The 26,224-nt window shown below is 43.2% G+C and overlaps 1 protein-coding gene across 2 annotated transcripts; it reads left to right on the forward strand.

Annotated features, from left to right (window-relative positions):
* Positions 1–8,492: 8,492 nt before the first annotated feature.
* LOC110531666 (claudin-7-A-like) lies at positions 8,493–22,288 on the forward strand. 2 transcript variants are annotated; one of them, XM_090183727.1, is made up of 5 exons: positions 8,525–9,005; positions 14,860–14,947; positions 16,665–16,829; positions 18,397–18,481; positions 19,237–22,288. In XM_090183727.1, exons 3-5 carry the CDS (start codon positions 16,691–16,693, stop codon positions 19,409–19,411), a joined length of 399 nt encoding a protein of 132 aa, XP_090039853.1. In that variant the 5' UTR covers positions 8,525–9,005; positions 14,860–14,947; positions 16,665–16,690; the 3' UTR covers positions 19,412–22,288. The 2 variants fall into 2 exon arrangements, with proteins under 2 accessions (XP_021470660.2, XP_090039853.1); XM_021614985.3 differs by lacking the exon at positions 14,860–14,947 and having other exon boundaries at positions 8,493–9,005.
* The last annotated feature ends 3,936 nt before the right edge of the window (positions 22,289–26,224 follow it).

A 26,224-nucleotide genomic window follows, 5' to 3' on the forward strand; every position in this document is an offset into this window, starting at 1 on the left:
GCCCAGACGTCATCCCTGGCCGCGTCCTCAGAGCATGCACTGATCAGCTGACTGGTGTGTTTACGGACATATTCAATCTCTCCCTATCCCAGTCTGCTGTCAATACCTGCTTCAAGATGTCCAGCATTGTTCCTGTACCCAAGAAAGTGAGGCTAGTTATAAGGATCATATCACCTCTACCTTACCTGACTCCCTAGACCCACTTCAATTTGCTTACCACCCCAATAGTTCCACAACCGATACAATCACCATCGCATTGCACACTGCCCTGTCTCATCTGGACAAGAGGAATACCTATGTAAGAATGCTGTTCATTGACTATAGCTCAGCATTCAACACCATAGTACCCTCCAAGCTCATCATTAAGCTCAGGGCCCTGGGTCTGAACCCCGACCTGTGCAACTGGGTCCTGGACTTCCTGATGGGCCGTCCCCAGGTGGTTAAGGTAGGAAACAACACCTCCACTTCGCTGATCCTCAACACAAAGGCCCCACAAGGGTGTGTGCTCAGCCCCCTCCTATACTCCCTGTTCACCCATGACCGCATGGCCAAACACGCCTCCAACTCAATCATCAAGTTTGCAGACAACACAACAGTAGTAGGCCTGATTACCAACAATGACGAGGCAGCCTACAGGGAGGAGGTGAGGGCCCGAGGGGTGCCAGGAAAATAACCTCTCACTCAATGTCACCAAAACAAAAGAGCTGATCGTGGACTTCAGGAAACAGCAGAGTGAGCACTCCCCTATCCACATCGACGGGACCGCAGTGGAGAAGGTAGAAAGCTTCAAGTTCCCCGGTGTGCACATCACTGAAATTTGGCTTGGCTCCTAAAACTCTCACAAACTTTTACAGATACAGTGCCTTGCGAAAGTATTCGGCCCCCTTGAACTTTGCGACCTTTTGTCACATATCAGGCTTCAAACATAAAGATATAAAACTGTATTTTTTGTGAAGAATCAACAACAAGTGGGACACAATCTTGAAGTGGAACGACATTTATTGGATATTTCAAACTTTTTTAACAAATCAAAAACTGAAAAATTGGGCGTGCAAAATTATTCAGCCCCTTTACTTTCAGTGCAGCAAACTCTCTCCAGAAGTTCAGTGAGGATCTCTGAATGATCCAATGTTGACCTAAATGACTAATGATGATAAATACAATCCACCTGTGTGTAATCAAGTCTCCGTATAAATGCACCTGCACTGTGATAGTCTCAGAGGTCCGTTAAAAGCGCAGAGAGCATCATGAAGAACAAGGAACACACCAGGCAGGTCCGAGATACTGTTGTGAAGAAGTTTAAAGCCGGATTTGGATACAAAAAGATTTCCCAAGCTTTAAACATCCCAAGGAGCACTGTGCAAGCGATAATATTGAAATGGAAGGAGTATCAGACCACTGCAAATCTACCAAGACCTGGCCGTCCCTCTAAACTTTCAGCTCATACAAGGAGAAGACTGATCAGAGATGCAGCCAAGAGGCCCATGATCACTCTGGATGAACTGCAGAGATCTACAGCTGAGGTGGGAGACTCTGTCCATAGGACAACAATCAGTCGTATATTGCACAAATCTGGCCTTTATGGAAGAGTGGCAAGAAGAAAGCCATTTCTTAAAGATATCCATAAAAAGTGTTGTTTAAAGTTTGCCACAAGCCACCTGGGAGACACACCAAACATGTGGAAGAAGGTGCTCTGGTCAGATGAAACCAAAATTGAACTTTTTGGCAACAATGCAAAACGTTATGTTTGGCGTAAAAGCAACACAGCTCATCACACTGAACACACCATCCCCACTGTCAAACATGGTGGTGGCAGCATCATGGTTTGGGCCTGCTTTTCTTCAGCAGGGACAGGGAAGATGGTTAAAATTGATGGGAAGATGGATGGAGCCAAATACAGGACCATTCTGGAAGAAAAGCTGATGGAGTCTGCAAAAGACCTGAGACTGGGACGGAGATTTGTCTTCCAACAAGACAATGATCCAAAACATAAAGCAAAATCTACAATGGAATGGTTCAAAAATAAACATATCCAGATGTTAGAATGGCCAAGTCAATGTCCAGACCTGAATCCAATCGAGAATCTGTGGAAAGAACTGAAAACTGCTGTTCACAAATGCTCTCCATCCAACCTCACTGAGCTCGAGCTGTTTTGCAAGGAGGAATGGGAAAAAATGTCAGTCTCTCGATGTGCAAAACTGATAGAGACATACCCCAAGCGACTTACAGCTGTAATCGCAGCAAAAGGTGGCGCTACAAAGTATTAACTTAAGGGGGCTGAATAATTTTGCACGCCCAATATTTCAGTTTTTGATTTGTTAAAAAAGTTTGAAATATCCAATAAATGTCGTTCCACTTCATGATTGTGTCCCACTTGTTGTTGATTCTACACAAAAAAATACAGTTTTATATCTTTATGTTTGAAGCCTGATATGTGGCAAAAGGTCGCAAAGTTCAAGGGGGGCGAATACTTTCGCAAGGCACTGTATACAATTGAGAGAATCCTGTCGGGCTGTATCACTGCCTGGTACGGAAACTGCACCACCCCCAACCGCAGGGCTCTCCAGAGGGTGGTGCGGTCTGCCCAACGCATCACCGGGGGAAAACTACCTGCCCTCCAGGACACCTAAAGCACCCGATGTCACAGGAAGGCCATAAAGGTAATCAAGAACCACCTGAGTCATGGCCTGTTCACCCCGCTATCATCCAGAAAGTGAGGTCAGTACAGGTGCGTCAAAGCTGGGACCGATAAACTGAAAAACATCTATGTAAAGCCATCTGACTGTTAAATATCCATCACTAGCCCGTTTCCACCCGGTTACGCAACCCTGCACCTTAGAGGCTGCTGCCCTATATACATAGACTTGAAATGACTGACCACTTTAATAATGGAACACTAGTCACTTTAATCATGTTTAAAAAATGTTTACAACCTGCTTTACTCATCTCATATGTACAGTATATACTGTATTCTGTTCTACTGTATTTTAGTCAATGCCACTCTGACATTGTTCAAACTAATATTTATATTTTTATGAATTCCATTATTTTACTTTTAGATTTGTGTGTATTGTTGTGAATAGTTTTTAGATACTACTGCACTGTTAGATAGTACTGTACTGTTGGAGCTAGGAACACACGCATTTCACTACACCCACAATAACATCTGCGAAATATGTGTATGTGACCAATAAAATTTGATTTGATTAGAGAGGTTAGCTTGGGCGCCAGTTCCTGCTCTCTTGCTAGCTCTTTATGGAAGTGCTGTGCCATGTTTGGGAGTTGGCAAGAGCACAAACAAATCTGGGACTAGGCTATAGTAGTTTCTCCATTCTGGATGTAAACTAACCATGCTTGTATTGGCAGATTGACTCCATTGTTGGCCTCATTCATTTCCCTAAGAACATCTGTTATTATCTTCCCATGATTAAACTCTACATCCTCTTCTACCAAGCTATACTAATGGCCCATTCTAACACATAGGTTGCGTCTGAAATGGCACCCTATTCACTATTGAGCCCATAAGGCTCCGGTCAAACATGCATTATATAGGATGCGTCCCTAGAGTTATTTATAGAGGTAGAAATTAAAAATTAAGGGATATTTTGGGAGGGTGAAAGAATGGTGCTGAACCTCTCACCACCTGCAGTTTGTCATTTTGACAGAGGGGGGCAGCAGACTGCAGTGTGTACTCACCTGCTACTGTCATCAGCTCCACCACAATCAGAAGTATGGGAGTAGGTGATGGCATTACGGTCACTTTCACTTTGCTTTTCAGCTATTTCAAAAGACCTGAGTACATTCATAAGACATCACAGAGTTGTTCTTTATTCCTTCTATCCTGTGGAGAATCTGAATAAACAACATGTATGTTTTGTTTCCACGATGACCGTGGTTAAAGATGCTTGCAGTAAAGATACTGTAAGTTAATGTATTATTTAGGAATAGTTCACTCTTCAACTATTTTTATAGGATTTTGTAGTTTTTATTTTCATGTGAAATCTTCCACCTACTGTTAAGAATTTCAAAAAAGTTGAAAGTGAACTGGTACTAAACAACATACTCAAGCTGTTACCTAACCTTGTCTTTGCATTGAATGCCCCCCCTTCTCTCCTCATCTCTAACTCCACCCCTTGATTACTTTCAAGTGCACGGCTACCTAGCAACCCCTGGACTACACTATGTGCTTTGTAACCCTGGGAGCAGCAGCAGGTGAATGAATGGAGTTGTAAACAGGCTGTTGATGTATCCATACACCATACTAAGGGGTATTGTTTTGGTCTCAAGAATTGTTCCTATGAGAACTCCCATACAGGTGGCCTATAATTGGCCTCAAGTTCAGTTTTACAATCCTATCCAAATATATTTACTGTACATTCATTGGCGGTCATGTCTTCTCATTGCCAGGTCTCTTTTGAAAGAGAGGTATTTTGATCTCATTGTGAAAACCTGGTAAAATGAAGGTAAAATAAAAAATAAACCAATTGAGGTATAAGAGTATTATGACATTTGAATGTAACAGTATAACTTTAGACCGTCCCCTCGCCCATACCCGGGCGCGAACCAGGGACCCTCTGCACACATCAACAACAGTCACCCACGAAGCATCGTTACCCATCGCTCCACAAAAGCAGATCAAGGGGAACCACTACTTCAAGGTCTCAGAGCAAGTGACGTCACCGATTGAAACGCTATTTAGCGCGCACCACCGCTAACTAGCTAGCCGTTTCACATCCGTTGCATGAACAGACTGGACTTTTCTGTGTAGACAGTCATCAAAACATGTTCTCTCTCCCATACAGATCATATGGTCAATGGGTCATAGAGTTGAGTACACACATATAGGTACTAAAGTGAAATAACATTACCTCTCTCATTACATCATAGTTTGACATAAGAAAAATGAACAAGACAATGTCACTAGGACTATCCTGCTGTCTCAGGACATTAGAGAGAAAACGAGGGAGAGCAATATAGAGAAATGAGGGAGAGTGGAGGAGGACAGAAGAAAGGAGGAGGAGGACATTAGCCCATTGTGGATTGTTGGCTATTCAGGGAAAGCTTTAGGACCCAGCATGTTTTATTGTTAACGGTTCAGTAGCTTCCAAGGGAGCGTACAGGACTTTAATCACTGCTTTTCAGTCTCTCCAACACCCGAGGATGGTTGGGGGCTTGCAGGATAAAAGCAAAGAGGTGCAAGCCTTGCCCTTCTTAAGGGCTGATTTAGCTGGTTTTGCTCTCCCATTGAGCATTGTGCAACGGCAAAACATAAAAAAAGACAAATGTGTGTTTACCAGGAGGGAAAAGGTGGTAAAAAGAGAACGGGAAGGAGAGAGGGAGAGAACAGTTTATTTTGTGTGTCATGGTGACTCAGGGGACTCTGGCCCCTAGTTCCAATATGGGCCAATAGGACGGTAGATAAATCACATACTGTAACTAGGAGCAACAGCACTAGTGATCAGGAAAGAGAGAGCTATAGGGGTTCCATGAAGAGAAGTTACTTACTATCTCTTCCTCCAAGTCCAGCTATAGGACTAGAGGACATTCCTTAAATTACAAGGACCTTCATCCCAGCAACAATGGGCCCTTTGTTGACCCCCTGAGCCCAGCATTGAGGCTCCGGGCTTAGCTAGGAAGCGGCTGAACACTTGCCTAGTTTATACGTGACACTAATATGTGTCCTTCGACCTGATCTTGTCCACATTCTGGTTGTGCCCACATTTTCATAAGTATGTCTACACATGGTATTAAAATGTGTCTCATGTCTGTCCACAGTGGCAGTTGGTGTCAGTATGCTGTGATTGCTGGTGTGAGGGATTGAGATGGTTGGTGTACAGTCGAGCTTACATAAATGGTTCTCTACCACGCCAGTCAGGTATTTACGAGGCTAACAGTCTACTGTGAGAAGAGAAAGGGAGAGTGAGTTATGACCCATGGCTGATCAGTAGCCTAACTTACTGTACAGAAGTAGGTCAGTGGCACTGCAGCAGTTAGGGTCCAACACACATGTGACCGCACACACACAACTCCAGGTCGTAGTCAGTACAAATAACATTATTCCCCCAAGGATTTTATTCTAGATTGTTAATGAGATATTCTATTGAGGTGTATCCTGTTTTTCTAATGACATAACTTCACAAACAAGTTTACCCTACTGACTTGCTAAACTGTGGACCTGCACAATGCAATCTGACTGTTGAATATTTTGGTATCACTTAAAACACTTAAAGCATCCAGGTATCATGTTATAAGCATGCATACGCCTTTATAATGTTATAAACAAGGCATTTCAAGTTGTCTCTCTGTATAAAAATACAGAAATGTAAAACACAAGGAGAGCTGTGGTGATTTTAGCGTGTACATTTTGGTGTGTGTGGGGGGGGGGGGGGGGGGGTGCATGCCAGCAAAGCCACTACACAACACAACACTAAACATTAATTGCGCTATAACGTTGACGAAAGGTGCCCACAAACTCTTAGGGCCTACATAAAGCTGTCCCAACAGTAGCTAATACAGCGAAAAAATACCATGCTATTGTTTGAGGATAGCGCACAACAACAAAACACTTTTATCACGGCAACTGATTTGATACATTCACTTCGGAAGGTAAATAATATCCTTACATTCAGTAATCTTGCTCTGATTTGTCATCCTGAGGGTCCCCGAGATTAAATGTAGCGGTTTTGTTTGATAAAATCTATTTTTATATTTAAATGTACGAACTGGGTTCCAAAGTTTGACCCCACTGCTGTCTCTGGCTCCACACCCACCCGCCTGGCCATCTAGATGAGTGAAGGTTAGTGTCTTTTCTGTAAGGAAGTTAATGATCCTTCATGTATGACATTCCCGGGAGTGTGTAAACTTTATTTTTTTATTGCTATAGCATTTTTGTATGTTTTCTATAGTTATGCACTTGAAAATGTATAAATTGACCAATTCGGCACATTTGGGTAAACTCCATGAAGATTTGATACAAAATATTGTGTTATGATGTAATTCTTTACTGGATCAGTCTGACACTTTGCACACAAACTGCTGCCATCTTGTGGACAATATCTAAATTACACCTAGAATCCTACATCACTGTCTGGCCTTTCTCTTGCATTTCAAAGAGAGAAAACACATGTTTTTTTTGTTTGTATTATCTTTTACCAGATCGAATGTGTTATATTCTCCTACATTAATTTCAATTTTTCACAAACTTCAAAGTGTTTCCTTTCAAATGGTATCAACAATATGCATATCCCTTCTTCAGGTCCTGAGCTACAATTAAATGTGGGTATGTCATTTGAGGCGGAAATTGAAAAAATAGGTTTTAAGAGGTGAAAGTATACCAAATGATTAGGGTGTGGTACATGGGCTACTAACAGTTTACTACACAACATAGACTTTGCATTACGGTCTTAGCTACAGCATACATATCTACCTGGCATATTACATAATTTATTCAGCAGCAAACAAAACATTTTTGGACTTACCTTGTTGTGCTGTGCTCACTTGAACAGGAAGGTGGCCCGGCGATGCTTCGTGGGGAAATTTTGTCATCAAACGCTGTCAAAGTCTGGCATTCTCTGGATTTATGGTGCTTTCAAGACAACTGGGAACTCAAAAAAAATTGTGATGATGTCAGTGATCTTCAGGTCGTAGATCTAGGCCCGACTTCCGAATTTACAATTCCGAGTTGGATAAAAGTTCAAAATGTATTTTCCCAGTCGTAGCTCGTTTTTCCCGAGTTCCCAGTTGTCTTGAACTCACTAGTCAGATTTTTCAGTTCTGGGTTAACAGTTGTTTTGAGCACGGCACAAATCATGCTTCATTGACAGCATGGCCGATGTTGAATGTTTATAATTTTAAACTATCATTTTAATAATTTCAATCTTAGACTCGGGAGCACACAGCCACTCCACTGAATAGCAGGCTAATGATTGCTTTGCAATGCTTGCAGTTAGCCACTGATTCCTTCCAAACCACTCATTGTTGAATTTGCAATTTCCAACTTGTTGTGTAATGTTTATATCCAATGGCCGATGTGCACCGATACAGTTTATCTATAATTTATCTTCATTTTTTCTCTTTATATAAGAAGGATTAAAAAGGATTTGCCAGTAGATTGTCAACTTGATTTATGATGATGACTGCAAGCTAAGATTTTGATAGTATGATGTTGACATGACCAGTCCAATCAAAGCTATTGTAGATATGTCGATTTTTTTTTCAACGGATAAAGCCTGGGAACACCTGTCAGCTAAGCAACGCTGGCATTCTGAAGCTGAACAAATAGTTACCGTCAGCCCGGTAGGAACTGTACGGTTGTTTTACAGTACCCACTTGCTCGAGAAACAATTGTAGCTTCCCTGGAATGAAGAAGTAGCATGGCCAATGGGCGTGACATAACGGTAAGGGCCCTGGGAGGAGGGGATGCGAGAAGAGACCTCTCACGCATCACCGGGCACGGTGACTGGACACACACACCCCCTCGCAGGCCCTCATGCAGAATTTAAATCCCCCTTCCCGCAAGCTCAGCACTACTATTCAAGGTGCGGCTCAAGCTATAACAGGTGGAAAGGAGATCAAGAACCACAACAAGATTGTGTTTACTGACGCTATCCTGACGCGTTTAATGAAGATAGGTAGATCCACCTTGCATATATAGACTGCATTAAGATAACCGTTGTGTGCCTTTGGACACGCACAAAAGGATTCATAGTTTTTTCATCAACAGAAACGTATTTATTTAGACATTTAGACAAAAATAATTGACAAAATAATTTTATTTTTAAAGATGGCAAATTCGGGAATTCAACTTTTAGGATTCGCCCTGTCACTCGTCGGTGTCATTGCACTTATCGTGGGGACCATTCTTCCACAGTGGAAGATGTCTGCACACGTAGGAGACAACATCATAACGGCGGTTGCCATGTACCAAGGACTATGGATGTCATGCGCTTTTCAGAGCACAGGGCAGCTCCAATGTAAAATCTACGACTCGATCCTGCAGCTAGACGGTGAGTATAAATAAACGAAATATTTATTCGACCGTTATATTTCTATGACGGTATGCGCGTCCTGTGCGCACCTCACGCACTGTGAATTACGCATGCATATAACCCGATCGGCTATCTTATTATCAAAGGAGGAATGTCATGAGTATGGTGACTTGTTTCGGGAAAGTCTCACGTTGTACCAGTAAATGGAATTGATTGACGGGAGATACAGGTGAGCAGACATCTGAGCAGACACCTGAGACGGTCAGCTGAGGTCCCCACCCATTTTCCTATGGAGAAGTTCTTGTTCAATGGAGCACATTGGTGTCACTGATAAAGGGACTTCGGGACTGTTCGTCATTTAATTGCCCCTCTCATGGTTATCATTTAATAGCGCCTTTTGTATTATTATACAGTGCGATACTGTTAACTCCTTTCCAGGTGCCACACTCACTGACACTTCAATCACTCTGGATATTACTCTTGAAAAATCAATTACAAACGTATCTGACATTTACTCTTATCAGAACCCCATTGAACACCTGGAGTTCTCAATCCTGTTACTGTTCCCGGCAACCTCTGCCCACCTCCCAACCCATTTTCCCCTCCCCTCTCTGCTGTCTATTCTCAAATGGCTGTGCTGGTCCACCCCCAAGGTGGTAAGGCCCCGACTGGCATGCCCCCTGCCCATTCATCACCCACTATACCCTGGCATAGAAAGGTGGCACAGGGAGGGTGCTGACTGGGGCTCCAGATGCCAGAGATGTCCTGGTCCTAACTAACTAACTAACTAACTAACTAATTAACGGTGAACAACCAAAAGAGTTGCCATTGCAACAGCAACACAGTAATCTGTGCAGGAATTTTACGCCCTTCCCCTCCCTCTTCCTCCCACCTCGGTTTGCCCCAGACCCTTAGGGCACCATAATGAAGAGAACCTGGGTGTAATTTGATATAACTCCCCATCTACTCTTCTTGGTTTCTCATGTCATACTGGTTGGTGAGAGGGATTTCATTGAACAGAGATGCCTGTTCAGATTTAGAACACTTAGAGTTCCAGTTTTTACTGGCTGTAACTGCTGACAGTGAGCAGGTTTGGGGGTTCTAGGAATGGTACGGAGGGGGGGTCAGGGTGGCACTGTGGAGTACAGAGGGGTGAGGGTGGCACCGTGGGGTACAGGGTGGGGAGTCTGGGTGGCACTGTGGAGTACAGAGGGGTGAGGGTGGCACCGTGGGGTACAGGGTGGGGAGTCTGGGTGGCACTGTGGAGTACAGAGGGGTGAGGGTGGCACCGTGGGGTACAGGGTGGGGAGTCTGGGTGGCACCGTGGGGTACAGGGGGGTTAGGGTGATATTCCATGGTATTCCCAATTTGCATGCTTGGCATGCCCTCATTGTGTTTAGAATTTGGCAGAGGAGGAATTTTTCTTCCTTCCTTCCTTCCTTCCTTCCTTCCTTCCTTCCTTCCTCTCTCCTCCTCCATCCCTCCATCCACCCATCCCTCCCTCCCTTTCTCCCTTTCTCCGTTTCTCAGGCCTGGAGTTTTTTTTTGTGAACTCAGGAATGGCCTGGACTGGCACAGACTGGTTTGGGGTGGCCTCTGCTTCTCCCTCTCTGTCAGTTTTATGAGATGTGGTGACAGATTAGGGGGTCCTGACAGTAGCTTTCAATCCCCCCTCCCCTAAACAACAGCAGACTGTGTGATCATGCTCTCCACAGCCGACGTGGAGAAAGGGAGAAAGGGTGAAAGGGAGAAAGGGAGGGAGGGAGGGAGGGAGGGGAGAGAGAGGAAGGAAGGAAGGAAGGAAGGAAGGAAGGAAGGAAGGAAGGAAGGAAGGAAGGAAGGAAGGAAGGAAGGAAGGAAGGAAGGAAGGAAGGAAGGAAGGAAGGAAGGAAGGAAGGAAGGAAGGAAGGAAGGAAGAAAGAAAGAAAGAAAGAAAGAAAGAAAGAAAGAAAGAAAGAAAGAAAGAAAGAAAGAAAGAAAGAAAGAAAGAAAGAAAGAAAGAAAGAAAGAAGGAAGGAAGGAAGGAAAAATTCCTCTTCTGCTATATTCTAAACACAATGAGGGCATGCCAGGCATGCAAATTGGGGATACCAGGAATATCACCCTAACCCCCCTGTACCCCACGGTGCCACCATTGCAATAAATAGACCTCTGAACCTTTCACCTATTACTACCTGTCAGGGCAAGGAGATTGAGGTTGTAACCTCATATAAATATCTTGGTATTTTAATTGATGACGGCTTCTCTTTTAAATTGCATATTCAACAACTTACAAAAAAATTTAAGCTGAAATTGGGATTTTATTTTAGGAATAAGGCCTGTTTTTCTTTTGAAGCCAGAAGGAGGCTAGTATCAGCTACATTTATGCCTTTACTAGACTATGGGGATATTTTATATATGAATGCTTCCGCTCAGTGTTTGAGATCAATTGACACTCTTTACCATGGTACTTTAAGATTTATTTTAAACTGCAAAACCCTTACGCACCACTGCACTTTGTATACCAGGGTTGGCTGGCCTTCTCTAGTCACTCGTAGGCTCAGTCACTGGTATACTTTTATTTACAAAGCCATTTTGGGTTTACTACCTTTTTATTTGTGCATTTTCAGAAATATGGTGGGTACTCTCTTCGTTCGCTGGACTTTATCCTGCTAACTGTTCCAAATGTCCGAACTGAATTTGGTAAAAGGGCTTTTATGTACTCTGCGCCATCGTCTTGGAATACCTTACAAAATACTTTTAAACTGGAAGAACTTGTCCCGATTGTAGTTTTTTATGTTGTCTGTCTGTCATTTTTTTGTAATGACTTGGTGCTGCCTATCTTGGCAAGGGCGCTCTTGTAAAAGAGATTTTAATCTCAATGAGCCCTTCCTGGTTAAAGAAAGGTTCCAATTTTGTTTTTAAATGTAAGACCTTCAGTCAAATTAAAATCAAATTGTATTTGTCACATGCTGCCAAATACAACAGGTGTAGATCTTACAGTGAAATGCTTACTTAAAGACCTTAACCAACAATGCCGTTTTAAGAAAATACCCCCCCCCAAATTTTTTTTATAATAATAAGAGAGAAGAAAAACAAATAATTAAAGAGCAGCAGTAAATAACAATAGCGGGGTTATATACAGGGGGTACAGAGTGTCAATGTGTCAATGTGCGGGGACACATTGTCGAGGTAGTTGAGGTAATTATGTACATGCAGGTATGGTTACTATAGTGGCTATGCATAGATGATAAGAGAGAGAAGCAGCAGCGTGGGGGGGGGGGGGGGGGTGAAAATATTTTGGGTAGCCATTTGATTAGCTGTTCAGGAGTCTTATGGCTTGGGGGTAGAAGCTGTGTAGAAGCCTCATGGAGCTAGAATTGGCGCTCCGGTACCGCTTGCCGAGCGGTAGCAGAGAGAACAATCTATGACTTGGATAGCTGGAGTCTTTGACAATTTTTAGGGCCTTCCTCTGACATCGCCTGGTTCAGAGGTCCTGGATGGCAGAAGGCTGGGCCCCGGTGATGTACTTGGCTGTACGCACTACCCTCTGTAGTGCCTTGTGGTCAGAGGCCGAGCAGTTGCCATACAAGGAAGTGATGCAACCCGTCAGGATGCTCTCGATGGTGCAGCTGTAAAACCTTTTGAGGATCTGAGGACCCATGCCAAATCTTTTCAGTCTCCTGAGGGGGAATAGGTTTTGTCTTGCCCTCTTCACAACTGTCTTGGTGTGCTTGGACCATGTTAGTTTGTTGGTGGTGTGGAAGCCAAGCTTTCAACCTGCTCCACTACAGCCCTGTCAATGAGAATGGTGGCTTGATCGGTCCTCCTTTTCCTGTAGTCCACAATCATCTCCTTTGTCTTGATCAAGTTGGGGGAGAGGTTGTTGTCCTTGCACCACACGGTCAGGTCTCACCTCCTCCCTATTGGTTGTCTCATCGTTGTCGGTGATCAGGCTGTTGTGTCATCAGCAAACGTAATGATGGTGTTAGAGTTGTGGCTGGCGTGCAGTCATGAGTAAACAGGGATACAGGAGGGGACTGAGCATGCACCCTGAGGGGCCCCCGTGTTGAGGATCAGCGTGGCGGATGTGTTGTTACCTACCTTACCACCTAGGGGCGGCCCGTCAGGAAGTCCAGGATCCAGTTGCAGAGGGAGGTGTTTAGTCCCATGGTCTTTAGTGTAGTGATGAGCTTTGAGGGCACTATGGTGTTGAAGGCTGAGCTGTAGTCAATGAATAGCATTCTCACGTAGGTGTTCCTTTTGTCCAGGTGTGAAAGGGCAGTGTGGAGTGCAATAGAGATTGCATCATCTGTGGATTTGTTGGTGCGGTATGCAAATTGGATTGGGTCTAGTGTTTCTGGGATGATGGTGTTGATGGGAGCCATGACCAGCCTTTCAAAGCATTTCATGGTTACAGACGTGAGTGCTATGGGTTGGTAGTCATGTAAGCAGGTTACCTTAGTGTTCTTGGGCACAGGGACTATGGTGGTCTGCTTGACACATGTTGGTATAACAGACTCAGACAGGGAGAGGATGAAAATGTCAGTGAAGATACTTGCCAGTTGGTAAGCACATGCTCGGGGAACACGTTCTGGTAATTCGCCTGGCTCAGAGGCCTTGTGAATGTTGACCTCTGATACACTCATGCATGTTTCAGTGTTACTTGCCTCAAAGCGATTATAGATAAATAAAGTTATTTAGCTCGTCTGGCAGGCTCGTGTCACTTGGCAGCTATTGGCTGTGCTTCCCTTTGTAGTCTGTAATAGTTTGCAAGCCCTGCCACATCCAACGAGCATCGGAGCCGGTATAGTACGATCCGATCTTAGTCCTCTATTGACGCTTTGCCTGTTTGATGGTTTGTCAGAGGGCATAGCGGGATTTCATATAAGCTTCCGGGTTAGAGTCCCGTTCCTTGAAAGCGGTGGCTGTACCCTTTAGCTCAGTGCGAATGTTGCCTGTAATCGATGGCTTCTGGTTGGGGTATGTACGTACAGTCACTGTGGGGACAACGTCCTCGATGCACTCATTGATAAAGCCAGTGACTGATGTGGTGTACTCCTCAATGCCATCGGAAGAATCCCAGAACATATTCCAGTCTGTGTTGGCAAAACAGTTCTGTAGTTTAGCATCTGCTTCATCTGACCACTTTTTTATAGACCGAGTCACTGGTGCTTCCTGCTTTAATTTGTGCTTGTAAGCAGGAATCAGGAGGATAGCGTTATAGTTAGATTTGCCAAATGGAGGGCGAGGGAGAGCTTTGTACTGTGTGGAGTAAAGGTGGTCTAGATTTTTTTCCCCTCTGGTTGCACGTTTAACATTCTGATAGAAATTCAGTAAAACTGATTTAAGTTTTCCTGCATTAAAGTTACCGGACACTAGGAGCGCCGCCTCTGGATGAGCGTTTTCCTGTTTGCTAATGGTGGAATACTGCTCATTGAGTGCGGTATTAGTGCCAACATTGCTTTGTGGTGGTATATAGACAGCTACAAAAAATACAGATCTACAGCTTAACATGAGATGCTCTACCTCAGGCGAGCAAAACTTTGACACTTCCTTGGATATCGTGCACCAGCTGTTGTTTACATAAATGTCTAGGCACCCACCCCGTGTCTTACCAGAGGCTGCTGTTCTGTTTTGCCAATAGAGTGTGTAACCCGCCAGTCTTATGTTCTTAATGTCGTCGTTCAGCCAAGACTCGGTGAAACATAAGATATTACAGTTTTTAATGTCCTGTTGGTAGGCTATACGTGCTTTCAGTTCGCCTCATTTATTTTCCAGCGATTGAATGTTAGCTAGTAGAACGGAACGCAAGGGCAGATTAGCCACTCATCGGCTGATCCTCGCAAGGCACCCTGATCTTTTGCTTCGAAATCTCTGTTTCCTTCTCCAGCGAATCATGGGGATCGGTGCCTGATCGGGTGTCTGCAGTATATCCTCGTGTCCAACTCATTGAAGAAGTACTCCTTGTCCAATTTGAGGTAAATATAATCCCAGTTCTGATGTCCAGAAGCTCTTTTCGGTCATAAGAGACGGTAGCAGCAACATTATGTACAAAACGAACAATACGAACAATGCAAAAAAAAAAATTGCATGATTGGTTGAGAGCCGATAATACGGCAGCCCTACCCTCCGGCACCATCAGAAACAGGTCAACATTCACAAGGCCTTAGGGCCAGACAGATTACCAGGACGTGTTCTCCGAGCATGCGCTGACCAACTGGCATGTGTCTTCACTGACATTTTCAATCTCTTCCTGTCTGAGTCTGTAATACCAACATGTTTCAAGCAGACCACCATAGTCCCTGTGCCCAAGAACACTAAGGTAACCTGCCTAAAAGACTACCGACCCGTAGCACTCAAGTCTGTAATCATGAAGTGCTTTGAAAGGCTGGTCATGGCTCACATCAACACCATTATCCCAGAAACCTTAGACCCACTCCAATTTGCATACTGCCCCGAAAGATCCACAGATAATGCAATCTCTATTGCACTCCACACTGCCCTTTCACACCTGGACAAAAGGATGGCAACTGTTCAGCCTCCGACCGCAAGGCACTACAGAGGGTAGTGCTTACGACCCAGTACATCACCAGGGCCAAGCTTCCAGACATTCAGGACCTTTATACCAGGCGGTGTCAGAGGAAGGCCCAAAAAATTGTCAAAGACTCCATCCACCCAAGTCAGAGACTGTTCTCTCTGCTACCGCACGGCAAGCGGTACCAAAGTGCCAAGTCTAGGTACAATATTCTTCTAAACAGCTTCTACCCCCAAGCCACAAGACTCCTGAACATCTAATAAAATAGCTACCCAAACTATTTGCATTGCCCTCTTCTACGCTGTTGCTACTCTCTGTTATTATCTATGCATAGTCACTTTAATAACTCTACCTACATGTACATATTACCTCAATTACCTCAACACTGGTGCCCCCGCACCTTTACTCTGAACCGGTACCTCCTGTATGTAGTTCCGCTATTGTTATTTTTCTGCTGCTCTTTAATTATTTGCTATTTTTATCTCTTACTTTTTTTGGGGGGGGGGGGGGATTTTCTTAAAACTGCATTTATTTATTTAGTTTTATCTAACCTTTATTTCACTAGGCAAGTCAGTTAAGAACAAATTCTTATTTACAATGACGGCCTAGCAAAAGGCAAAAGGCCTCCTGTGGGGAAGTGGGCTGGAATTAAAAATACAAAATAAATCAAATATAAATATAGGACAAAACACACATCACGACAAGAGAGACAACACAACACAACATAAAGAGAGACATAAGACAACATAATAGCAAGGCAGCAACACATGACAACACAGCATGGTAGTAACACAACATAACAACAACATGGTAGCAACACAACATGGTAGCAGCCCAAAACATGGTACAAACATTGTTGGTTAAGAGCTTGTAAGTAAGCATTTCACAGTAAGGTGCTGCTGTATTCGGCGCATGTGACAAATTAAATTTGATTTGGAAGAGAGAGAGAGATGGAGAGAGAGAGGGGGGTAGAGGTGTAGAGAGACTTGCTGATCTTTTATTTTAATTTTAAATTCTGCAATATATCCCACAAGTCTATAAATTAAAGCTATCTATAGCTGTGCCACACCTCTCTCTCCCTCACTATCTTGCTACTCCTTTCCCTCCTCTCCCTTTCCTGCTCTGGTGTGTGTGTGTATGTATGTGCGTGTGTTTCTCAGGCACTCTCCAGGCCACTCGTGCCCTGATGATTGTTGGCATCATCGTATCCATCGCTGGGCTGGGCGTGGCCACCATGGGCATGAAGTGTACCACCTGCGGAGGAAACAACAAAATGTGGAAGTCTCGCACCGCCATGACTGGAGGTGTCATTCTACTGGTTGGAGGTGTGTGTGTGTGTGTGTGTGTGTGTGTGTGTGTGTGTGTGTGTGTGTGTGTGTGTGTGTGTGTGTGTGTGTGTGTGTGTGTGTGTGTGTGTGTGTGTGAGAGAGAGAGAGAGAGAGAGCTATGTTGGAGGGGCTATAGAGAGCGATCAGAATAATCACCACAAGCGGTATATGTTCTTAGGGTCCAGAGTTTTCCTTACATGGTCAAATGACTTGGTCATGACAATCTCAGGGCCCTACTTTTTTTAAACATTATTTCTAAGCTGGTCTGAGATCTGTGCTTATTATGTCACTTCGTCATTCTGGTCCCTAACAGGGGCATGGCTATATAGAGAGATCAAGAGAATCATCCCAGGCATATACTGTATTTTTCTTTATGTGTAGGCACTTCTTATTTAACATTACATGAAAAGATCTGTGTTAGAGGTCACTTGGTCATTCTGGTTCAGCGTCTGAGATCTTAGAGAGTACCGTATGTAGGAGGTTTGACCCTCTATCTGGCCACCAGCTGCTCTCCCACTCATCTAAGCCTGACGAAGACCTTTGATTTGAAACGTTGTGCAATAAAAGTCACACTCATGTACCCAGGTTCCCCTGGAGGTCACATAGGGAGAGAATGGGGGATTTTTTACTGACTATGTGGCTTAGGGCCTCCCGGGTGGCACAGTGGTTAAGGGTGCTGTACTGCAGCGCCAGCTGGGCCATCAGAGACTCTGGGTTCGCGCCCAGGCTCTGTCACGACCGGGAGGTCCGTGGGGCGATGCACAATTGGCCTAGTGTCCTCTGGGTTAGGGAGGGCTTGGCCGGTAGGGATGTCCTTTTCTCATCGTGCACCAGCGACTCCTGTGGCGGGCCGTGCGCACTCTGACACATTGGTGCGGCTGGCTTCCGGGTTGGATGCGCACTGTGTTAAGAAGCAGCGTGGCTTGGTTGGGTTGTGAATTGGAGGACGCATGACTTTCAACCTTCGTCTCTCCCGAGCCTGTACGGGAGTTGTAGCGATGAGACAATATAGTATATAGTAGCTACTAAAAACAATTGGATATCACGAAAAAGGGGTAAAATTCTTCTTTTTTTAAATAAATACATTTTTAAAAAGACTATGGCTATTACTCTGACACTATTCCTTGTTTAGTGCATTACTTTTGACTAGGGCCTATAGGGATCTGGTCAAAAGTAGTGCACTATATAGGGAATAGTGTGCTATTTGGGATGCTGGTTGCCTGCATCATGGCAAATATGTCCACATATAAGAGGTAATTATTAACTCTCATCAGACAATGGCAGTAAAATCTAATGGTTAGGGCCTGTTATTCACAAAGGGTCTCAGAATAGAAGTGCTGATCTAGGATCCGTTCATTATTTTAGATTATAATTAATGGACGGGGGGACTAGATTTTTGCTCATTTGAAGACTCATAGGTCAATGGCAGTAAACAGCTAATGACTGGAACTCGATAGCTAGCCTCCCATTGACTACTTGAGTGTATGGCTCCCCTCTCTCAAATACCTCTTTATGATGTCTCGATGTACTGATCTGTCTGTATCTGTTTGATCTTCTCCTTCAGCTCTGTGTGCATTAGTGGCCTGCTCGTGGTTCGCTCATAATCTCATCCGGGCCTTCTATAACCCGTATTCTCCTGTCAACACCAAGTAAGTATCCCTACAAAATTCCTGAATGTATTGGCCTTTCCCTTCTATTGAGTGGTCTTATTTTTTAAAAAAAGTCCAATAAGCAGAAATCGCACCAACATTTCCTGGCTTCTAAAATTCGAATAGTTCACCAAATATCAGTTTGTGCCAAAACAAACAACCCCTAGTGTAGTGCAGGGGTAGGTAGCCATGGTCCTCGTTGAATGCCGCATCCACTTCATGTTTTTTTTATTTAACTGACCTGGAAGACCAGGTGTGTTGAATTTAGGCAATCACTGAACTAATCAATTTACTCAATTGGGCAGGTGGGGTGCCTAGTTGGGACAAAGGGTTGCCTAACCCTGGGTTAGAGAATCATTGTATCATCTGAACCACTATGAAATGTATTTTCAATAACCAAAAATATTATATTTTCAGATGTTTGAATCTGGTGTACAAAAACTAAAGTAAAAGACACAAAAACGAAACGAGAAAAAAAATGAACGAGAAGCATAGAAATAGAGCACATAGAAGAGAGCTATCACTTCTTAGACTTGCTTTCAATGCGAATTACATATCTATAACTACCATTTCTATGTGCAGTAATACCTATCAAGCAAAGTTGGCTTGGCGCCGTCTTAAGTCTTTGATTATGGACTTAAAATAATGCAAGGCTGGAGAAAAAATGTGCACACCACATGGCTTTCCAGAAGAATAATGTAAGAACACTGTTCTAGAACAACGTCTCACTCTTCTCTCCATCTCCCCAATAACAGGTTTGAGTTTGGGGCAGCCATCTTCATCGCCTGGGGGGGTTCTTTCCTGGACCTGCTGGGGGGAGCTATGCTGGCATCTTCCTGCCCCAGGAGTAAAAAGCCGGTGCCCAAATACCCTGTCATGAGTGGCGTGAGTGCTCTCTCACCATCCAGCAGCACCAAGGAGTACGTGTGAGCTAAATTATGCTGCCAGATTATAATGAGATTCACAGAAATTGTTGTGAGGTTTACAGATATGCCCACACCCCACCCCACCCCAGCAGGACCGTTGTGATGTCTCTCACCCGCTCCCAAAATTCCACAATTGTTTATGAGTGGGCCTCACAAATACACTATAATTGGTTATTGGATCCCCCTTATATTATGTTTTAGGGTGCATGTTCTCGTATTACACAAACACACACACACTTCTCTTATTACAGCCAAGATGCAGCATCATGGCAAACACTCACCTCCCTGTAAGAAACACTGTCTACTTAAATGAACATTTCCATTGTAATTGAAGGTAGTCAATTAAACTTGTTGTGGTGCTAAGGTCCTACTCTTGGCATACTCATGGGACAGCTATGTATGTAAAATAGGAAACGGGACTAGCGCACCACCAATACTTTTACAATGGAGTTTTTTGTAGACATGACCATCTCCAATTGTGTTCAATGTTCAATCCAAGTGGAACTTCACACTAGTTGTGAGTGACTGTATACGCTATGGTGAATCACCGGACAATTCACTGTTGCACTCCAAAAGGGGGGGGGGGGGGGGGGGGGGCTTTTCATACAGGCCTGCAATGTACTCTGTCCCATTATAAAATCTCTCAGAACAGTGATTCTCAACAGGTGCATTATTACAAGAAGTGTTTGTTTTTATTATTGTACTACGTAATATACAGTGCATTCGGAAAGAATTCAGACCACTTCCCTTTATCCACATGTTGTTGCATTACAGCCTTTATCTAAAATGTGTCAAATAAAATAAAATCCTCACCAATCTACATGCAATGTCCCATAACGACAAAGCAAAAATAGGTTTAGAAGTTATTGCAAATGTATTAAAACATTTTTTTTTAAAGAAATACCTTATTTACATAACTATTCAGACACTGCTATGAGACTCGAAATTGAGCTCAGGTGCATCCTGTTTCCATTGATCATCCTTGAGATGTTTCTACAACTTGATTGGAGTCCACCTGTGGTAAATTCAATTGATTGGACATGATTTGGAAAGACACACACCTGTCTATATAAAGGTCCCACAGTTGACAGTGCATGTCAGAGCAAAAACCAAGCCATGACGTCGAAGGGATTGTCAGTAGAGCTCCGAGACAGGATTGTGTCAAGGCACAGATCTGGGGAAGGGTACCAAAAAATGTCTGCAGCAAGGTCCTCAAGAAAACAGTGACCTCCACGATTCTTAAATGGAAGAAGTTTGGCACCAGCAAATCTCTTCCTAGAGCTGGCCACCCGCCCAAACTAAGCAATCGTGGAGGTGACCAAGAACCTGATGGTCACTATGACAGAGCTCCAGAGTTCCTCCGTGGAGATGGGAGAGCCTTCCAGAAGGACAACAATCTCTGCAGCACTCCACCAATCAGGCCAGACAGAAGCCACTCCTCAGTAAAAGGCACATGACAGCCCACTTGGAGTTTGCCAAAAGGCACCTAAAGGACTCTCAGATCATGAGAAACAAAATTATCTGGTTTGATGAAACCAAGATTGAACTCTTTGGCCTGAATTCCAAGTGTTATGTCTGGAGGAAACCTGGCACCATCCCTACGGTGAAGCATGGTGGTGGCAGTATCATTCTGTGGGGATGTTTTTCAGCGGCAGGGACTGGGAGACTTGTCAGGATCGAGGGAAAGATGAACCTGCCCCAGAGTGCTCAGGACCTCAGGATGGGGCGAAGGTTCACCTTCCAACAGGACAACCCTAAGCACACAGCCAAGACATTGCAGGAGTGGCTTCGGGACAAGTCTCTGAATGTCCTTGAGTGGCCCAGTCAGAGCCCGGATTTGAACCCGATTGAACATCTCTGGAGAGACCTGGAAATAGCTGTGCAGCGATAATCCCCATCCAACCTGACAGAGCTTGAGAGGATCTGCAGAGAAGAATGGAAGAGATTCTCCAATACAGGTGTGCCAAGCTTGTAGCTTCATACCCAAGAAGACTCGAGGCTGTAATAGATGCCAAAGATTCTTCAACAAAGTACTAGAGAGTCTGAACACTTATGTAAATGTGATATTTCAGTTTTCAAAATTTCTACAAACCTGTTTTTTCTTTGTCATTATGGGGTATTGTGTATAGATTGATGAGGGGGGAAAACGATTTCATCCATTTTAGAATAACGCTGTGACGTAACAAAATGTGGAAACAGTCAAGGTGTCTGAATACTTTCTGAATGCACTGTACATTATCATCAAACTTGGATTATTATGTGTTTTATCATTTGTTCATGATTCTGTATGAAGGCATGCTCTGTTCTGATGTCCACACTAGCATTCTACTTAGGATGGAACAATTTATTTGGGACGCATTATAGATAGTATGCTAGTGGTGTTCTTAGAATGTAGCCTGTGTTTTAAATGTAGCAGACTACAGTAGTACCATTCCTAAGTGCTAGCGTAGTTCAGTTCAGCCTTGTATTTTTGCCTTTGGCTTTAAACAGCATAAGGAATATTGGATCTTTGTGCTGCACATTACGAAGCTTAACCATCCTGCATTTGTCTGAAAAAGATGTTCAGCAGAATTTTAATGCTGGGTCCTTTTGTATTTGTTTGTTGTAAGCATATAAATGAAATTGCTACATAGTAATTACTAGGTTACTTATTTGTAATAGTTCTACGGTTGTAGGATTAAGATGTTCTGAAAGGTTTTTAGAAATGTTTGTTTTAATAAAATGCAGTTTTAGTTTTTTTTCTCTATCTAGCCCATTTTTTTTAATTATTGAAAAGTTGGATCAATGTTTTTTTCTCATCACAATAGTTGAAATGCAATGTCTTAACTGTCAACATCTCATTATACAACAAGTCTGGTAGTAAAATACACAACAGGAATATTATACAGCTTGTGATGTGTTTTTTGGCGTATTTGGCTGTTTAGAAGTTTGACATAGCGTAATTCTGGAGGATGCTTAGCAATCAAATGTTACATTAAAAAAGAAAAGCTCCTCTTTTATTTAAAATAATACATTATTATGCAAAACTCCTCCCATTTTCATGCAAATGCTCCCAATGCACATAACAATTCCATCCATTTAAGTCATGTGATTGTGAAAGCATCACAATGAGCTATGATATGAAATGCAATGTTTCACTGAAAGACGTGAACAAAGTGTACAAGAAAGTTACAGGCTTTGGTTAGGTCAATATTGTCCATATGACATTGAAACAGTGTGTGTGTCTCAAACAGCACCATTTTCCTATATAGTGCACTACTTTTGACCAGGGCCCATAGGTCCCATGTAAGGAATAGGGTGCCATTTGGGACTAAGTCAATATTATTATAATATTTAAACACCAAAGAAGAAAGTAGCCCTTCTAGACAGGAAAATTGTCCTGACATGTTTTGATGCTTCAATAGAATCTGTGCATAGAAATATGTAAAATTTCATCATCACATACAATTTAACAGTCATTCCCACAAAGTGTACCATTACGCCATAATATGAAAAACAACATATATTACATCAATTCTTTGAAAAAATTTGCTAAAAATTGTATAAACCAAAACTGTATTTTGTTTTTTTTCAAATGTTGCCCTTCAGAAGCTTTAGAGACAAGCCACAGTGTACTTTTCCAAGTGCAGATATTACTGCCGTAGTGGACTAGGAGCGGAACACGTTTTAGTACAATTCATTCACAGTATAAGAACAGCTAAATAAAGCACAATGTACAAGCTTTAGATGCAAAGGTCTATAGAATCCTAGAATTCCGGCAATAGAATTGTCCTATTTGTGCCACGATGAGCGTTTCCATCTAATATGCAGGTCACTTGTAATATTGATGGATTAAGGCCAAATTGATTCAGTTGAGTTTGGCTTCGAAGAACTTCATGGTCACATGTGGTGTTTAGGAGATGGGTGAGAGGATGAGGGACACGGGACATTGTCTGTTATTATTCATATTATCATCCACGTCCTTGTCCCCTGGGTCCACTGGAAAGTGAGCAGTACTCATACAATTAGTGTTTAAGGTAGATAATAGCAGAATCATATTTTCTTCTTATTTGGATAAGATAAAGTTATGAAGTGATGGTTTTAAATGAATCTCTGATGCAAGATACACTCTTGTTCTATACTCACTAAAAACAGAAATGATCACAAAAGTACAATAGGGTATATCTCGCTCTAAAAATATGTGGGTATACAATGAGAACATATATATTTCCACTTAAGGCTACTCAACTTTCTAAGAATGACTAATTCGTCCGAGCTTGGGCACATGGTGCCCTAGTCTCTATGGGTTCAGTCTCTCTGTGCTACCACCTGGGTATGTCCCGGGTTGAACTGACCTGTTGGACCTGACTGTCTCGGGCCATTAGGTGGAATCAAATCTAGCATCCTGTACATCTCTACTCTACAGCAGGGAGCGCGCGCTCTTCTCCGTTTCATCCACTAGATGTCCTCCTTGATTCTCTCTTCTCACGTTGCCGGGGTTTACTTCCTCAACGGCATTAAAACAGTGTTCTGGGATTGTTTATAAGCGAAAGCAGCAGAAATAGCCCGTTGACACAACCTGTGGATGGGGAAATTGTTGCCATGAAAACATGGCGAGGCTACACGGACACACCTAGTGCCCAAATGGACGACTTAAGAAGCGCAGCTGAGAGTCGCGTGTGGAGACGAATGGATTGGGCTCAGGTTCAATCAGTCCTTATAAGCCCTTCCAAATTAGTTTATGCTGGCTAGCTGGCAACAACAGCAGCATGGCGCTAGTTACAACTTGTGAAAGTAAGTGATGTTTATTTCGATGGGCGAGGGGAAAATAACTTTGTAGCCTATTGCTCCACATCTCCAATTTTTTCCATGCCACTTAATTTTATTTAGATTAGGATAGCATCCTACACGATAAATAACTTTTAATATCGGTAGTAAACATCTGGATGTCACCGTGATACAGTCTACACTGCTCAATGGGTAGAGTTTGCGCTGCAAGCCGATAAAACAACACCGGACACAGTGCCCTTCGCTCCCGCTTGCCGCAGGATGCTGCATGGTGAAACACCGCTTTCCATTCATTTCAATGGAAGGGGGGTCTTGGGCGGTGCGAATGTGAAGGTGGCGGGGGAGGTGGTGAAAAATGTCAACTTTTCCCAACTTCATGCAAATCACCAGCGGTGACCGCTGGGCGATGACCAATCATATCGAGTGTGTCCCATGACGAATTTGACGGCTGAAGGCTGGAGACTCCAAAAGGCTGGAGACTTTCTTCAGCAAAGATGGCTGACAAAAATACTAGGATGGAAGCAAATGTAAGTGATTATAACGTCATAATGAATCATGTAAAAAATGGACAGTTGACAAGAATACGGTAGTTAACGTAGAGACAAAACATTTATCATAAAGTTAATTAACCAAAATTGCGATTTAGCAAGCTAGCTGGCTAACTTTTTTGGTGTTGTGACATGAGTATGACATTGTAAATGTGATGAAACAACCAGCAAACCGGGCTGTTGTCTTGTGAAACAGTGGATGTAAAGAATCTAGCTAGCTAAAGCATTTAATGCAAATTGAATGTACAATTTTGTAAGCTTGCCTTGCTGATATTTGCCATGCAATGCAGATACAGTTGAATTCCGAAAGTTTACATATACCTTAGCCAAATACATTTAAACTCGGTTTTTCACAAATCCTGACATTAAATCCTGGTAAAGATTCCCTGTCTTAGATCAGTTAGCATCACCACTTTATTTTAAGAATGTGAAATGTTAGAATAATAGGAGAGAGAACTATTTATTTAATATTTTATTTCTTTCGTCATATTCCCAGTGGGTCTGAAGTTTACATACACTCCATTAGTATTTGGTAGCGTTGCCTTTAAATTGTGGGTGAAACGTTCCGGGTAGCCTTCCACAAGCTTCCCACAATAAGTTGGGTGAATTTTGGCCCATTCCTCCTGACAGAGCTGGTGTAACTGAGTCAGGTTTGTAGGCCTCCTTGCTCGCACACGCTTTTTCAGTTCTGCCCACAAATTTTCTATAGAATTGAGTTCAGGCCTTTGTAATGGCCACGCCAATACCTTGACTTTGTTGTCCTTAAGCCATTTGCCACAACTTTGGAAGTTTGCTTGGGGTCATTGTCCATTTGGAAGACCCATTTGCGACCAAGCTTTAACTTCCTGACTGATGTCTTGAGATGTTGCTTCAATATATCCACATAATGTTCCTTCTTCATGATGCAATCTATTTTGTGAAGTGCACTAGTCCCTCCTGCAGCAAAGCATCCCCACAACATAATGCTGCCACAGTCGTGCTTCAAGGTTGGGATGGTGTTCTTCAGCTTGCAAGCTTCCCCCTTTTTCCTCCAAACAACAATGGTCATTATGGCCAAACAGTTCTATTTTTGTTTCATCAGACCAGAGGACATTTCTCCAAAAAGTACGATCTTTGTCCCCATGTGCAGTTGCAAACCGTAGTCTGACCTTTTTATGGCAGTTTTGGAGCAGTGGCTTCTTCCTTGCTGAGCAGCCTTTCAGGTTATGTCGATATAGGACTCGTTTTACTGTGGATATAGATCATTTTGTACCTGTTTCGTCACAAGGTCCTTTGCTGTTGTTCTGTGATTGATTTGCACTTTTCGCACCAAAGTACGTTCATCTCCAGGGGACAGAACACGTCTCCTTCCTGAGCAGTATGACGGCTGCTTGATCCCATGGTGTTTATACTTGCATACTATTGTTTGTACAGATGAATATGGTACCTTCAGGCATTTTGAAATTGCTCCCTAGGATGAACCAGACTTGTGGAGGTCTACAAAAAAATTCTGAGGTCTTGGC

Source organism: Oncorhynchus mykiss, chromosome 9 (genome assembly GCF_057628025.1).
Source record: "Oncorhynchus mykiss isolate SJ-2025 chromosome 9, ASM5762802v1, whole genome shotgun sequence".
Lineage (NCBI taxonomy): Eukaryota > Metazoa > Chordata > Actinopteri > Salmoniformes > Salmonidae > Oncorhynchus > Oncorhynchus mykiss.

Excerpts from the sequence above, each read along its gene's own strand:
- LOC110531666 (XM_021614985.3), top strand. The coding sequence starts at position 8,783 with ATGGCAAATTCGGGAATTCAACTTTTAGGATTCGCCCTGTCACTCGTC. Across the intron at positions 16,830-18,396 it reads TGTCATTCTACTGGTTGGAG|CTCTGTGTGCATTAGTGGCC; the intron begins GTGTGTGTGTGT and ends CTTCTCCTTCAG. Across the intron at positions 18,482-19,236 it reads TATTCTCCTGTCAACACCAA|GTTTGAGTTTGGGGCAGCCA; the intron begins GTAAGTATCCCT and ends CCCCAATAACAG.